Here is a 17,873-nt window from a genome sequence, read left to right as displayed (position 1 = left end):
TCAGTGACGTAACTGGCCATCCTCAGCCTCCTCTTAAACGCTTCAAACACGCGGGGCTCGCGACTCTGACACACGACCGCGGCCGAGGGGGATCCGCCGCACGAGTCCTCCCTGATCATGTCCATTAGAACCGAGTTATAATAATGCCCGAGTCTGCCGAGCCTGAACTCACACAAGAGCAACTTTTAAACTCGGCTAAAAATGACTTCCAAAACTGTGGATAAAGTCGCCGAGTCGCTGAGTGATTTCCTGCGCTCTATTCCTGCTTATCCTATGGATGAGATCCCCCCATCGTTCGGGGAGGCGGAGGGAGGTAAGGAAAAGACCACTGACCCAGTCACTCCATCCAGATAACAGTAGCCTGTTATCTAGTACCTGCTCAGACATCAGGTGTAATGCTCTTTTAGCAGATCTACTCGGCATCTTCTAATCCATATAGTGGATTAGTGGATATTATTTCTCTTATACTATATATGTAAACATCAGTTAAATTTTCTGATTTATCTCTGTTATGTGTCTATGTGTATATTTATGAGGGATCTGAAGGTTCGGGTTATCAGGACTATCAGGCTGTTTTAGGCTGAGAGACTAATCTTTTATCATTTCTAGGATACCCAATTACGTATTTTGGGGACCAAGACAAAAATCCAGCGGGGGCTCGTAATAACTTGACAAAAACAACCATTTTAAATATTATCATTATTACTTACTAATATTATTTATTTTATGTTTTGCCTAAATAAATCATTAAGAAGTAAACTCGCAATTCTTCTGTAAGCTGCATTGCAGAAATTAATATCAATGTCTAATACCTGAAACATTGTCCATAATAGTCATAAGAAATATTTGGTTAAAAATGTTCGTAGCCAAGCAGTTGATGCATGACGTTTAATGGTAAAGAAAATATATATATTTTTCAATATTTACCACTATTTTATTATTATTGGCTTTACATAAAAACTCTAAAGGCATGTAAAGGTGCAGTGTTATTACAAAGGCTATATTTAAGTTATGAAGTTCTACCATATCACATGCCAGTCATACCACGGACTATATGATATATAAAAGAAATGTGATATATAATGAGCAATTTTACACCTAAACTTTTACGCACTTAGTTAATTTTAGTTTCTCATAAACTGACATGAAAGTATTGTGTTCCATGACTTGTACCATGCCCCATGGAAGTGCAAAACGTAATGCCTGTCTTGTCTTTCTTTCTGTGTCCTCAACAGGTGGTCTGAGCCCTGACACTTTTGGTGTGGAGAAACAGAACCTGGACTTTTCAGACTCCCAGAACTCGCCTCTCTCCTACACTGGCAAAATCTCTATTGACTCTCAGTTTGCCCAGGGCAGCTGGACTCAGGAGGGTCTAATCAGCCTAGTGTGCGCGGACGTAGAAGGGAAGACTACTGCCTCCCCCGGAACCACAGACCTCTCAGGGGCTCCGGGGTCCTCTCAAGGGCCCGAAAAGGCCCCACTCTCGTCCGCCATGGAGCACATGTACACCGCGCCCCCTCCTTACACCTGCAGCGCTGATGTCTACCAGGACCCCTCTGCGTACTCCTCCGCCACATCTTGTGCAGTGGCGCACCCGTGCGCCATGTCCTATTCCCCCGCGCCCAAACCCACTGTGGACAGCACGCTCTTTTCCATCCTGCCGGATTACGGGGGCTTTTATCAGAGCAGCAGCGGCCCACGGGACGTCCCGCCTCTCCTCCAGGACAGAAAGCCCTTCTCGTGCTCGCTGGAGTCCGTGCGCGTTCCGCCGCCGCCCCTCACGCCCCTCAACACCATACGCAACTTCACGCTCGCGGAAGGGCCGCGTGCCCCCGCGCGCCTCCTCCTCCCACCTCCTCCCCCGCTTGCGCACGCCGCCCCGCTGCGCCCTATCGCGCGCCCCCGCAGGTACCCGCCGCGCGCGTGCAAGACGCCCGTGCACGAGCGGCCGTATCCATGCCCGGCCGAGGGCTGCGACCGCCGCTTCTCGCGCTCCGACGAGCTGGCGCGCCACGTGCGCGTGCACACGGGCCACAAGCCTTTCCAGTGCCGCATTTGCATGCGCAGCTTCGGCCGAAGCGACCACCTCACCACGCACATCCGCACGCACACGGGCGAGAAGCCCTTTGCATGTGACCTGTGCGGCCGCAAGTTTGCCAGGAGCGACGAGCGCAGGCGCCACGCGAAGATTCACCAGAGACAGAGCGAGAGGCGCGAGCGCGCGAATCAGCAACAGCAGCAGCAGCAGAACCAGCAGCACCAACAACAGCAGCAGCAGCCCGCCGAGGGCGCGAGGTGAGGGGGCGGCTGCTGCCGGACACATAATGGCACGAGCCTCCGTTATTATAAGCACTGGACAGCGCAGTGCTGACCCGTGAAGGCAGCTTTAACGTGTGTGACCGTGTTTACCTTTTCACTGTTATTCTGTACCGACCAGTGGTTCTCAGGACTGGACCTGCCCTCTATACCTCTGCCCTGCCGGTTCCAATGCACAACTGATCTAATCACAACTGATGTAACTGATCCATTAGTTCACAGGTTACAAGGTTAAACTGTGTTACAACAGGAAAACACGAAAATTTGCCTGACAGGGTGTTCCAGGACCATGGTTTACTCAAACTATGAAACAAAGGGTTTATGACTGCTGAAACAAGCACGGTTAAGCTGATTAACCATTTAAACCAAGCTGGTTGGTCAGCAATGCCAGAACGCCCAAGCATAACCAAAATATATGCAACATACACTTTGCTGGTCAAAAGCCAGACGGGTTGACTAGTTTTTTGTCTTAGCACTGGTATGATATGAACATAACACAACATAACAAAACAACATATATCTTGAAAGTGCTTTTTAATACATACATTTGGGACAAAACTCTTCAAATATTCCTCTTCAGCTTCATGTTATGGTTCAGATATGGGCCTGACTGACATTAACATGCTGTTACTGACACTGGGAAACAATTACCAATAAATTACCATTCTTATAACATTGGCTGATATCATTTACAAATACATTATTTAAAAAAAATAAAGGACAGGGCGGAGTTAAGTGACTACACACACTGTAGTATGTTTTAGGGTTCAGTACACACACACATTAAGAAAAATATTTTTAATTTAAACTTCCTGGAAATGAGACTGTACATTTGAACATTTTAGGTCATGTTCTGACACGCCTTTGAGTATGATTACAGGGATAATTACAAATGAAATGTGCCTTGTTGGAATTTTTTTGATGATGGGAATATTAGCTAATATTATGAAGTGTGTATACGTTGACTGTGCTCTCTTCATCCGAATGTAGGCAAATTTTATCATGTTCATACTCTGACATTTTGGAATGTTAAAACCACTGGTCTGTTTTTTCTGGAAGCTTCTGTTTACTGTAACATGCTTTGTATATTCGGGTTCCTAAAACTGAACTGTTTAAAAGTCTACTGCTGAACTTTTGATGACTGATCACTGATAATGTTTACGACGATTTTCAGATAAGGGTGGCTTGTTGTATAGAATGAAACGATACTCAAGATTCTGTTTTGAATCCGCCATGTCGCCTTTTTCTGAACTGTCCCTATAATACCAGCTCTGACTATTTTTGCGCTGCCCTGTTTCTGAAAACTGAGCCTTTACTGAGAGCTTTAAATTGTTGTTCTTTATTCATTTTGTACATAAGAGACATGTGGCTAGATCTGTTACAAGATGTGAAACTGCTACTGGTTTATGTGTATACAGAATAATAAACACACTGGATTCTTCACAGAGGCCAGCCATTGTGGCAAGAAAAGCCCAGATTTTGCTTTGTGCAGAAGTTGTGTCATGAATTACATACTCTCACCACAAGAGGGGACTCTTTAACAAGTGGATTTCAGTTTATGCTCTGACTTTTACAGTGTGATGACACTTCTCAATGTTGGTCAGGAGTCCTCACCAACTTTGGTTTTGCTTAAATTTGTCTTCTCCACACAACCAGAGTCATACATGATTATTTAATAGTGCAGTGTTTTCCAACAATAGCCCTGAAGTACCCCATGCATGCGCAGAAGAGGAAGAACTACTCAGCCACCCTTTGTGCTGCACACATAGAATTGGTCCTCTGTACTGAATTCATCCGTGCAGTAAACATGCACGTACACAAGTGAAAAGTATGCCTGGGGCAGTTGTTGGCCCTACCTACTGCATCCAGGGAGCAGTTGTGATTTGGGTGCCTTGTCACACCCAGTTGAACTGGGAGCTACTTCTCATCAGCTCACCTAAATGTGACCATGAATCCCACTGAACACTCTCTCCACCAGTCCAGTTTCTCTGAATACTGGGCAAAGTCCCTCTTGAGTAGGTGTAAAGTTGGTGTTAAATCTGGAAAACACTAAACAGTGTGGGACAGGGATTACTCAGGACCAGCTCCAGGCCCACAGCTGAAAATTACCTGGTAAAATTAATAGATAAAACACAACCTTATGCAAAACCTAAAACCACAAATAACTGGCAAGTTGAAATCAACTTAGCATTAAAAAAGGAACAAAATTGTGCTGGAAATCTATATATTTTCCAGAGCTTAGTGAATACAGACTGAGCTATAATGATATACTGATTGCATGTTGCAAATTCCTCATATATAAGACCTTGGTCCCTGGGGCCTTACATCGTTAGTAATAACATCAGGGTTATGATGCACTCACATGGAATAAAAACCTATAATCCACAGAGGCCATTTAGAGAGTCAATTAAAAGAATATATTAACTGTGCCAAATTGCTGGACCTTAAGTGAACTTTTGTTCACTGCTACTAATTGTGTACACATTTCTTGTTTCAGCTCACACTGCTTCTCTGGCTTAGTTTGAAATTAAGCTTTGAAATCAAAAGTCTGGAAAAAGTTTGCTTTGAAATAATCAGAATTTATACACAAACAAAACAGGAAAAAGGGGACTTTATAGCCAGACAGGCCAAATCACAACTGAAATGGCACTAGACAGCAGCATTCATTACAGTTGAAAAAGCTGATGCTTCTCAGTCAAGAGTCCACAGTCCAACCTCTTGCCAGGAACACACGCTCTGCTGAGATAAGGGAGAAACTGAACTTTTGTGTTTCTGAAAACTGTTCCAGTCTTTAATTTCTTGCAGTTGAGGCTGTTGATTAGTTCGGCCAACAAGTTACGCCGGGAATTAAAAAAAAATGATGCACTGAATTGACTTTAAATTTAATTTGAATGTGAAGATCATTTCTGCATAAATTAGCACATAACTAAATCACACCAACACACTTATTGCCAAATGTAGGTGAACTTTAATTATTGTTAATTTATGTTAAAATGATGTATGCACTGCAAATCAAACTATCACACCAACTCAGTGCATCACTTTTACTAGTGCTTATTAGTGTGGTGATGATAAATAGTTCAGAGGGAAACTTTAGGCCCGGGGTAGGGCTCCCCACCACACCAGAACTCACTGGGCTGTGGGATCTCCATGAGCCACACGTGTGTCTGCTCCACCTGCCCCTCTGCACTTTTATCTGCCCCCTCTGAGCCCGGCTGCAGCACTTTGTAGTAGTGACAGTCTCTGCCGTCATCCGGGTCATACGGAGGGGCCAAAATGTCAAGGAAGGCTGTGGGTCCGTCCACGGCCTCGATTTGGTGAATGTTATCTCTGTGTGGAGATAAGACACACGGGGGGCTCTCCTCCGTGTACTCCCCGACTGAGCGCAGCAGCGAGGCCTTCAGAGAGCTCTTCTGGAAGGGCAGGAGTGGGGGGCTGAACTGCTGCCCCCCGCTGGCGCTCTCAGGCGACGTGTCCAACCTGTCAAAACAACTGATCCTGACCTTGCCGTAGAGAACTTTCAGCATGCCGTACATTCCTGGGTGGTCGTGGAGGGGAATGGAGGTCCCGTGTTTGAGCAGAAACACCCCCATGCTGAAGTCGTCCGTCTCACAGATGTGCATGTAGGTGACGGGGGGACCCAGCGAGTGAGACGTGACCGAACTCTCCGCGTACCGGGGCACGATCTTCAAATCTGCCGCCTTCACCTGGGCCAGGAGCCCCCGCAGCCTGCTCTGGTTCTCCAGGAACGCTTTGGTCTCTGCGGCGGCGTGTCCGCGGAAGGTGGCGAGGGCTTGCCGGGCGAGTCTCTGGACGAGGGAGCTCATGTTGTCCCGAGGCATCATAACGAGGGACCTGAACCGGAGCCCGGAGCCTGGAGCCGCTCGCGCGCCCTCACCGCTAGCTAACCAAGCGAGCTCAAGTTCAAGTGATCCACGCGGAGCTCCAGCAGATATCTGAGCACCAGCCGACCCCTCAGGACCCCCACACCAACCAGCCGACCACCTGAGCCAAACCACACAGCGACCATTTAACTAGCAATCCCTTAAAACACACGCTGTGAATCCCAGCTATACCATTCATCAGCTTCACACCCCCATGTACAGGGATCTGATCTACACGTCCGCAGTGACGACACTGCAGCACGAACGACTCAGAATTCTGGGAAATGTAGTTTCCGGGCCAAATAAAAAGTCAGGCGGCAGTTCAGACGTCTCACGTCTCAAGTTCAAAACAACACAATCCTCGCTGTTTACCTCTCACGCCATGCAGGATAAACCCGCTTTCCACCCACAAAAAAAAAAAATAAACGAGCACAAGTACAATCCCCAAAGGACTGTACTACAATTCCCAGAGTTCCTTTCCTTTACGTGGCGAAGAACATATAGATCAGACTTCTCACGCACAGGGCACAGGGCACACACCCCCGGGGCCTCCATCCTCCTCCATCATCATTATCCCAAAGCACTTAGCCCTAGCTAACAACACAACGTGTAACACCAGATGCATTTCCCCCCACAAGCCTCTCCTCTTACAGAAGAACTGAGGCCATGTGTCTTATACTCCAGTAGTAAAACTACTTAACAAGGCAACCAAGAAGTTTTAAATACAAACTTAATCTAAATAAATAATAAAAAACGTCTGTTTAATTAAAAATAATAATAATAATAAGCAAAGGCTAAAATATCTGGGCCTAATCTGATGGGAATGAAACAAAAGTAAATCCTTATTTATATAGCACTTCTTTTAGATGGATCAGAAAAAAAAACATTAAAACAGGTTTAAAAACTAATATTTTCAACTAAAAAGACAAAAGGAGCATGAAGTGTTATGCAAATTAAACACGTAAAATATTAATAAAACAGATGTTGAAATAAAACTGAAATTGATCAATAAACATTTTAAACTAACTGTTTATCTATACCTATAGCAGTCTAACTAGTAATAAAATTTAGTAATAAGGTAACACTTTACAAATAATAGTACTTACGACAGTTCAGCAATGTCACAACAAATTATTATTTGACACTAGTTAAGAAATTATTAAACATTACTAAATTGTATTGTTTCAAAATGTTGTAAATAATAATGAATTGAGACATTAGTTTTAAAAATGTTATGAATAATATTGTCTTATGTATCGTCTTATTGTCAGTTAATAATAATCGAAGACATTCTGTTATAAGTAATGTTAATGTATCCTTAATGTAAAGTGTTATCAGTAATAGTAATAGAATTCACTTTTATATTTTTACTTGTATAACAACTAATTTAGTCTTAGTAAGATGATTAGATGTTTTATCATGGTGTGCTGCAAAGCTGAACAGCTCACATCAAAGGTGGCTACTACGAAGAATATAAAGAATAAAACATATTCTACTTTAGAATTTTTTTTAAAACTACACAATTCTATATGTTTTTTTTCATAATTATGATGTCTTCCATATTAATCATTAATGTAAAAGATTATAAAAAATAAATAAATACATTGAATAAAAAGGGAAGAACCTAAAACGGTGTATATACTGTAAAATAAAACTTACAATATGCTGCCACTCACTGAAAAAACATCATACCTTAAAAATATTTTTTTTTAACTTTTCAAAGTCTTATAAAAATATTTAAATTTTAGTCACATTTGTAGACTTCTATTGGTCACTTTTTATTTGAATATCACAGGACAGCTACAATTCAAATTAAATGGGAAAAAATATTGAAATAAAGAAACAAAGGTGTTGTTCTGATTGGGGCAATATATTTGCTTTGTGAATCACTATTTCTTATAATTTTTAGATGAAATGCTTTAAAATCGATGTAACAGAATTACTGTAACATAGAATTTAATATGTCAGTACTGTACAGGAGAATAAGTGGAGCAAATATATTTTGTCAAACAAGATGATGGTTATTTGGCAATGCAGTAATGACTCATGTTTGCATGTGAATATTGGGCCAATCTGTTGTATTAATAGCAAGAGAGAAATGTTCAAAGTTTAGTCATCTAAGTTCATGAGGTCATTCTCATATGCCTCGAGCCAAACCACCGTCATTTATTTACACACACAGAAAACACACATACACACACTGAATCTATAAAAAGACAAAACCATGTAACAGGAAGCAATGCCTGCAAGCCCACATGTACACATTCACAAACACACACACACATACAAACAGGATAAAAGACTGACTAATCACTCCACATGTTTTATAACCTTAATTATATTTTTTTTAGAGATCACTTTGATATGCATTATATGATATTATGAGTTTTCTTAGCAGGTCTTTTATTAAAAACTGAGATTTTTTGGCTTCACAAATGTTACATCTAAAAGAAATCATTCTTGTTGCATTTTAAGGAAAGTGGCATATACTTTTCATATCATGTAACATTGACAGCTATGCGACAACATTTTACTCTTTTGATATCTACATGACCCAAAACTATACATCTTTTTTACATAGCATTTTATATGTTTTGTTTTTGAGGATTGTACACAACTGCATCACTGGTTCGATTTGACCCAATTACACAATACATTAAAAAAATAAAAAAATAAATGAATTAATTGAAAAGAAGGTGAATTGGCTATGCAAACGTGCCCACTCAAAGTGTTTGATTGGATTGTTTTGTGTTGATAATGAACAGCATTCTACACACTACAAACTTTGAATTTACTTGCCTAAAATGTGTGCTTAAAAATGCTTAAAAATGTGTTGATGTAAAATAGTTAATAGTTAAATGTGAATCTGTGCGGAACATTTCTTAATCAATCACTGTGTACACTTGTCCGTAATTTGCTGCAGTAACAGCCTCTACCAGCCACTACATGCTGGAACACTGCAATGAGGATTGGGCTGCATTTAGCTAAGAGAGTGTTAATGAGGTCAGTTACTAATGTTAGATGATCAGTTTTTGAATTGCGAACAACACGTCATCTTATCCCAAAGCTATTGGATTGAGCTCAGTCACTCCAGAGAACATAGTTCCTCCTGCCAGAGGAGAGCTAACGTGGGGAGAGCAGGTATTAATATCAACCTAAACGCGAAACACCCCATTTAGCCAATCAAAGACTTATAAAGACAGTCAATAGTTGGATCAGATGTTGTATAATTAGCTTGGTTTCAAATGTTTCCAGCAGCTGGGTTAGGGACTGCTGTTCTGTCTAGCCAATGATTAATATTATAATATTATAATATTATAATACATGTGAAAAATGTAAAAACTAGTGATTATCAGTTTCTCTCTTGTACAGTATAATTGAATCAGTGTTAGGCCAACATATTCACTCTTCATTCCTTATTTATCCTTTTCTTTGTGATAATCCCAGCAAAGCTCACAAAACTTTCTTCACAGCCAGTAAAAACAAATAAAGCTCTCCCAGTGAGATCTTGTTTATTTGCAGTCATGGCTCTGAATGCAGGATGGGCCTGAAATTTCTAAGAAATTCTTAAGACATTCTTAGACAGCTACAGCTTGAATGACCCTTAACACAAACAACTGACCCGATGGATTGCCGGACCTTTGAATGTCCAGAAAGTACAACACTGGACATATTTAATGATCAGTGAACCTAAATTTGCCTGAATTGTGAGCAGATCTGTAGAAATGTGTTCTTTGTTGGGCCAGATTATAACTAGTTTTAATGGCCTCTGTCATGCAGTAATCATCTGAAAAATGGAAATGTGAGGTCAGGGTCCTGGCATGCTTAATGTAATGCATGACGTCAGTCTGGGCTTCAGAGGCTGCTCCCTGCGCACGGCCCGCGCTCCGAATGGTCTTACAGCACAAATACAATGAAAACAATGAGAGAGCAGCACTCTGATCTTCAAGAGCTCTACACAGAAAGCATCTGAGCTCTGAAGCCCTTCCCTAGTGAAGCCGGCCACTGTTGGTTCTTTTCAGCTGCTGCCAATTATAGCTTTTTATTTCAGCCCCTTTTCATCAGTTTTCTAGCTTTCTAGGCATCCTGCTCACATCTTTGCCTGTTTAATGAGAAACACACGGCTAATGTGTGTGTTCTCTTCATTAGGTTTATTCTTTCTGGCTCTGGGTGTCAATTCTGAACAGGCCTCAGTTCCAGATTCAGCTCAAGACAATTCCCTGACATTCATTCATCTAGACCTGTCTTCCCTGAAGTGCTTTTTAAAAGGGGTGAAGTGTTCTTGTTTTACCTGAGTTTGTGTGAAGTGTTTGGTTACAGTGTTGGGTTAGGAGTCCCTATTCCATGCAGGTGCTATATGATCCTTGTGGTTTACTACTTGTGTGTAATGGATGGAGAGAAAATAGTAACAATAGTATATCACTATCAGCATCTCTTAATGTACTTTAAATTGCAACACCAGATTTTTCTGGTAGCTGGAATAACCCATGCAGACCCTGCGTCCATTACAATGGTGTATTTTCTTTTTTTGGTTATTATTCACTGGCAACTTAAACCCCAAAATGTAAAAAAGTACATATGGTTATTGTAAAGAATATTTACAGTGTCACTGTGTACTTACATAGGCCAAAACTTACTCTATGAAAGCTGTAATAGTCTGTAATTAAAAGTAAAATGCTGTGACCTCTCTGTAATTTTACAATCCTTTATTGAGAACTTTTTTGCTGTTAACTTGCCGTAAAGGTTAACGAGAAAACAGCAGACAGCATTCCTATATTTTCATATACTCGTGTATTTTTCTCATCAGTGGAACATAATTCAGGTCTGAAAGGGTTACTGTTGGTCTTTGATGGTTAACATGGTTAAAAAGCTGGACATCCAGATAAAAACATACCCTTTACTGGTTTTACTTTAGCTAGCTCCTTGTTAACCAGCCCCTGACCAGAATAGTGCATGTTAAAAAAAGAGAGTTAATGAAGTCAGTTACTAATGTTGGATGACCAGTTTTGAATCATAAGTAAAACATCACCTCATCCCTAATGTATTGAATTAACTACCTGGTTAACCTAGGTTGAGAGAACACAGATTATCCAACTAGTTTACAGCAACCTTTACGTTATGTTGAATTTGATTTTGGTAATTCTTGAGTTTGCTGGTCAAGCTGGTGAACCTGTAGGGTGAATTAGGTCATGATGGTTGACTAACTTGATGATGTTGGTAATTCTGTTGGAAATTTATGGTAGAGTTTGGTCATACTGGTTTTCTAGCTTGGTCAGGTTGGTCATCCAACAAATGCTGGTCAGGAGCTCAACTGGTTAACAAGCTTTGCTTGGCCAGACTATGATATCTGTGATATCTTCTCCAGCTGTTTTATAAAGAACATAAACTAGTCTTATTTTGATTACTTTACCTGACTAAATAAATATGTTAGAAGCAAATACTGTAATTTAGAACATCACTCAAGGTTTCATGTCAAAACATCACTGCATGTGCTTTAATAGAGTGCTGTCAAAATGTTTCTGTCCCCTTCATTTTTCTTGGTTTGTGTTTTAAATTTGCCACATGCACACAATAATAAAATAAGCAAAGTTTTTTATGACTTTATTCGTGGAAGGGAAAAAGTTCTGTAGAACTTGTATCACACTGGTTATGCCACCTTAAAAAGCAACAGCAAAAAACAGGTCCTGTGCAGTAACTGGAGATCATCAGAGAAAAACTGCCAGCTCAAGGTCTTGTCAAGACATTTATGTTTACTGCATAACCCAGTTATTCTTGAGCGTTAGATCACAGTTAACTGGACAATCAAGACTTTATAATATCTAACAGAAATGGATTGAAATCAGCCAGACCATTGCACAGCAACACTGTCAAATTGCAATGAGAAAGGTGATGAACTCTATATTGACATGAGACGTTTAAAGACGTTGGATTTTTAGACTGAACATCACAGCATTTATCTTGATAACACAGTCACACTACCACCCCCACGTTTCACACTTTATATAAATTTCTCGACGTAGAATACTGTGCTAGCTTTATTCCTAATGTTAATAAAACTCTACTTTTGACTCGTCATTCCACAGAAGATTCCAAAAAGTTATTTGGTTGTCTAATGGTGGGTGTGTGTGTGTTGGGAGAGGTTGGGATTCCTTGATGATTCTCTATTAAGGGAGATCCTTTATATTCCTCTTGGGTAGCAGTTGTTATTTTCCTTTGCAAGTCTCTGTTGATACAATTTTTGGCTAGCTTTGAGACGAGTGAGGCCCCCAGTTCCTTGGAATTTCATCAGGGTTCTTCAGTAACTTCCTCTGCCGTTGCACTCTTGGAGGACTTTTTCTCACTTGTGGGAGGATCCAGCTCTTTTCTACATTTTCTTTTCTTTAAGAGGAAAAAGCTCTAAATACAGTTTACTCCCAGAGCCATAGGAATGGATTTGGAATCTATTAAAGACTATTTAAGAATTTTTATCAATACATGTCTTTCTCAGCTCTTCCAAGATTTCTTTATATTTTTATGCCTTTAGTAAATGATCATCTAACACATTAATTTGTGTTAAGGTTATCTTTGTTTTTGAAGTATGCTATTTAAGGCACCCAGATTATGTGTAACTGAAAGCACATTTAAAGATTGTCCTATGATTCCTAACATTTACCACACATTTTCAACTTCCTTATAGCATGACCTTTTTCTCCTTCTTACATCTTAAAATAAACAACATCATCATCATGATGATCAGAATCAGATCTGACTCAAGTGGGTTACATGTTATATCAATTTTTTTATATAAAATAACACACTGTAGGGCTCTCTCTCTTTCTCTAGCTATATATAAACACACACTGTATATCATAGCTGATTTATTTTAGGTTACTACATAATTTGAACAGATAAACTCTCTCTTTCACAGTACCAAATTTCTTGATGAATGGACCAATAGAAATACTTCACCTGTAATGAACTCTTTAAATTGTCTTTTTTTTTTAAAGTTAAGAAAGTTTTTTCTATCTCCTGTGAAGTAACTGTTTTGAAAATACTTGTTTTTCATAGAACAGTGACCATATATATATATATATATATATATACAGGATAAAGAAAAAATATGTCAACCTTTCATGGTTTTCTGCATAATTTTGTAATAAAAAGTCAAGGGTATTGACAAATACAATCTGTCTAAAATAATATACAAACATATAAAATATATATATATTTTTTCAACACCAACCCTCACAGTGTTAGTGGATAAAAGCTAGATAGCTTTTAGAGGATCTACAGTCAAAAAAAAAGAAAGAAAATAATAGAGTGTATAAATAACAATGCTGACATGCTTTCTAAAAACATTTATAATATTTAAATATTTCAGGGTACATTATTTAAAAGCATCTGTCCCTTACTGATCTGATATAAACTTCATCCATAACATCCAGCCCTAACACAGGTATAAAACCTGTTTTCTGACATAGAAATTAATATATAAGCCAAATGTGGAAATGTTCTTACTAAATTCCCAAAACTTGTATCCCTAATCTCATTTGTACATAATAAAGAATTTAAAATCAGGGCTAAGCTTCTGAAAATATGATTTTAAATGGTTCACAGTGCCACATACTGAACTGTTTTGGGACAGTGAACCAGGTCCAGTGCACATTACAAGGATGCCCTCTACTGGAATGGCCTTGTAATTTAAAAATGCAAATTAATAAGAAAAAATAAATTAAACAGAAAAAAGAGAATATACGAACTTTCTACAAATAAAACCTGTGAGGCAAAGAGGAGCAAAATACAAAGAGAGAAAAAGACAGTCAGATTGATATTCCGATTTTAATAAACCAACTGTAATGGCCACAGTGCTGGGTAGTATTTATGTATATATATGTATACAGAGCAATGACAAGTCAATACCTTTAATAACAATAATAATCACACTTTTATTTGTCAGAAGGTCACACAGAACAGCACGGATCCTGCAAGACCTCACAGTGTTGCATGTGTAACAACGACAACGAGATTTAAAGAGAAAGGCACGCACAAGTTGGCTATGTAACAGAGCAAAAAACAAAGCCTGACATTTTTAACAGAAACCAGCAGAGCACATTCAAAGCAGTAAAGTCAAATCAGACAGACTTATATTACGAAGTGTCAAACAATGATCCATAAATAAAACAACATTATTTCGATTTGTCTAACTTTTGATTGTCCTTCAGAGTCAGATTATATCTTCATTTAGCTTATGCTGTACATGAATGATTGCACAAAATCTTCCAGATACCTGGACCTCTTCTTCAAACCACCTCACTCATCTTAACATGATTTCTCTCAAAACTAATATAATTTTCACATATTGCACTAGTTACAGAACTTCTACAGCATGCTCACTCACAATACACAATGGACAGACTTCATGCCTCTTAACACGATTACGGGTCGATTCTTTACCCTTCTTTGTAGGCCCGACAGCTTATAGCTTATGTTCTGTTTATAACATAAAACAAAACAATTAATCCACGACACCACAAACCTAGTAATACATCATCATCCATTGCTCTTTTTCTCTTTTACTAACAAATAATACAAATACTAAATATTAGTCTTAATACTAAATGTTGCCAAAAAGTATTGGCACTTTATACTCGTCAACTGTTTCATTTTAAATTAAGCCTTTTTTTGTGTCAGCATTCACAATATTTCTCAGAAAATCATGAATTAGGGCTGCACAATATATTACTGATCAAATGATTTTGTGTGTGTATTAACCATACCATTACACCCCTAATCATTATTGTGAACCTTAAAAATAAAGGGCCAGTATCTTAGACTTTTTAAAAGGACATGTCTTCAAAACAAATGTAAAAAAAATTCTAAGTCAAATTTATGATGTGGTAAATGTTGGTAAATGAAGCGCAATATTGTTGAATTAATAAAAATACTAAAAACAGATGATGCTTATTTTGTAAATTAAGCAATAAGCAATAAAGTTACATACTGTGTAACATACTGAAAGATTATCAATTTCCAGTATAATGCAATGTGTATCCAAATATACGATCAGTTTATCAGTTTGCAAATTATATAGTCTCTTGAACCAACAAAAATACATTTATTTACCAGGGCATTTTCAATATAATGCAATGTGTATCTAAATACACTTATGACTGCAGTCAAAATTTTATTTTGTAACACTGTGAATGGCAACAATACATGCAGTCCATACACTTTGTATAGTTTGCTACGTCAAAATTAAGTTTCTACATCAGTATTGCACAACAGAGTATGAAGGAATTTTAGGAATATCTGTTATAACCACACATTTGTTCTCAGCCAGTACTCGAGTATTAAAACACATTACAGACGAACTGTAATTACAAATGGGATCACAGAGCATCTCAAAGCAATCACTAGGTCTCAGTGATCCATTATTAAGTCACTATATAGAGCAGCCCTAGTTTATATTTCACCAGTGTCTGATGGTGAGAAAGTTGTTCTAGGGCTGCTCCTCCGCCTACACCATAACCCACAAACAGAACAAACTCAGACTACGGTTTAACTAAACAGATTTAATAAGAAGATAATTAATAAGATAGAAAATGGTAAAAATGTATTATTTTGTAATGCTGTTCCACAACTATATATATATTATAAATTACTGTGCAACAATGTATAATACTAATATGAATACAGAAATTAAGAAAAGAAAATGTGCAAATTATTTAATGATTTTGAAAATTTTAAAATAAGGCTAATTTTTAATAGATAAAACTCAAACTGAACATTTGCAAATAAAATCTAGGCTACTATAAACTGCTGTAACTGCTACACAGATTTGCCAAAATGGAGTTTAAGTTTAAGACAATAAGTGCTATTGCTCTAGTTTTACTCAGCTATAATCATTTTAACCTTGATCCTCACTCGCTTTAATGTAAAATTACCAATTTTGCAGAATCACTGAATATACAACTCAATAACCAACGTCTGGTGCTATGAAAAATGAGGATCTGAGCTAATATTGCCAATCATAGATATATTTATTCTTGAAATAGAATTTTATATAAGGCTGGCTACTATTTAGAAGCATTTCACATAATAATAACTACTACATTGTTTGGGACACTCCAAGACATCCCCAAGCAATAGCACCACTAAAATATAGGTTATGTGCATTAATGCATTCAGATAGGATCTCAGACATTCATAGTGTGCAACAGCACCTTCAAAAAGAGATCAAATAAATACTGGAGACCAACAAACAAATCCAGGATCTGAATACTACTGTTTTTACTAACACATAGTTAAACACAAACTAACTGCAAGCTCAAAGTACCACAGATTGAGACCAATGCAGAACAGGACTTGAATGTGTTCTGAATATTATATGATACATTCATACTGCAAGAGCTGTATTGGTTAGATATGAAGCATTCAGTGATCACAAGATTAGAATCAGTTTATGTTAATTTAGAATGGTGGCTGTTTGTGACAGATTTAAAGGGCAGTTTCATCCTGTGTTCATGTCACCAGTGTGCTCTCGCAGCACTCTGTAGACGGGGGAGAATGACATTTCCACAGGGTGAATTTACAGAGTCATCAAAAACACTGACATGCCACGACTGGACACCACAGGAGCCGACAGGGAGCAGATCTGAACACTGTTTTAAGCTGATGAGGGGAAGAGAGATATGATACCTGTGCATCCCCACAGACCAGTGATGTGACATCCAGGACAGGGTGGAAGAAGCTCCTCTTTGGATGGGTTTAAAATGCATCTTCACAATAAAAGGTTTAATATCTTAATTAATGTGAATCAGAAATCATTGCATTTTCCTTTAATATACTGAGTTAACTGAGAGTGATGTTACGGCTAAGGGTTTATAAAAGGAGGTAAAACATAACGTGAATTTTTCATTTTAATGAAAGATTATAATTGCCAAAAGAAACATTTTTGAATGCATGATATCAAAATAGTGTCTGTGTGGTACACTGACCAAAATCAAGTGTAGAGAAGCCAGCACTCTTAATTTATAGTTTTAGAGATTATAGGCTTAAAGATTTATGTTGTACTAAAAATGCAATGGGTGTCCAAATCTCCTGGTGTCCTTTAAAACATCTGAGGCATTTCTACCTCTTTCCAAAGGGACAGAATACATACAATCTTGCAGCTTAAAATAATCACATTCCCATACTGTCAAAAAAAATGATTTTTTGTGTTCTCTATATTTGATTAATAGCTTGTCATTTAAATAATTTGATGATGAATCATGCATAATATAAATATTTGGAAAAAAAAAATCACTTTAAGGGTTAACTTAATTTTCCCCTAACACATTAGCTACTGTAAATACCTAAGTATTTATTGTAAGTTACACAATATTCACGATAACATGTTATATAATCATTTACAAATATAGGGAGAGCATATACCTCTAACAATGTGTTTAATTATCTATTAATATAAATATATATTTAAATATCTAGTTAAATATCTAATAATAATAATAATAATGTTAATGTTAATTTCCTTACTGACACCTTAGCTAGCTAGTTAACTTTCACCCAAGCTGGGGTTTCTTCCACACTGACACAATGTCCAGTCTGGGGCTTGTTCTTCAGGCCTGCCTTCCCACATCATCTTAAAACATGATCTGACACAGGACCATTACCGTCAATTCTTTTTCAGGAATG

General features: G+C 38.3%; 2 protein-coding genes across 2 annotated transcripts; one reads left to right on the top strand and one right to left on the bottom strand.

The window, feature by feature from the left end:
- Nucleotides 1-3,784, top strand: egr2a (early growth response 2a). Its single transcript, XM_015605081.3, has 2 exons — nt 1-313; nt 1,236-3,784. The coding sequence occupies exons 1-2, from the start codon at nt 202-204 to the stop codon at nt 2,297-2,299; spliced, it is 1,176 nt and encodes a 391-aa protein (XP_015460567.3). The 5' UTR covers nt 1-201; the 3' UTR covers nt 2,300-3,784.
- Nucleotides 3,785-4,874: 1,090 nt separating this feature from the next.
- On the bottom strand, nt 4,875-6,461 carry adob (2-aminoethanethiol (cysteamine) dioxygenase b). The gene has a single exon (XM_007246267.4). It carries the CDS (start codon nt 6,159-6,161, stop codon nt 5,397-5,399), a length of 765 nt encoding a protein of 254 aa, XP_007246329.3. The 5' UTR covers nt 6,162-6,461; the 3' UTR covers nt 4,875-5,396.
- Between the last annotated feature and the right edge of the window lie 11,412 nt (nt 6,462-17,873).

This window comes from Astyanax mexicanus, chromosome 14, assembly GCF_023375975.1.
Source record: "Astyanax mexicanus isolate ESR-SI-001 chromosome 14, AstMex3_surface, whole genome shotgun sequence".
Lineage (NCBI taxonomy): Eukaryota > Metazoa > Chordata > Actinopteri > Characiformes > Acestrorhamphidae > Astyanax > Astyanax mexicanus.
This window is presented reverse-complemented; position numbering and strand designations above follow the sequence as displayed.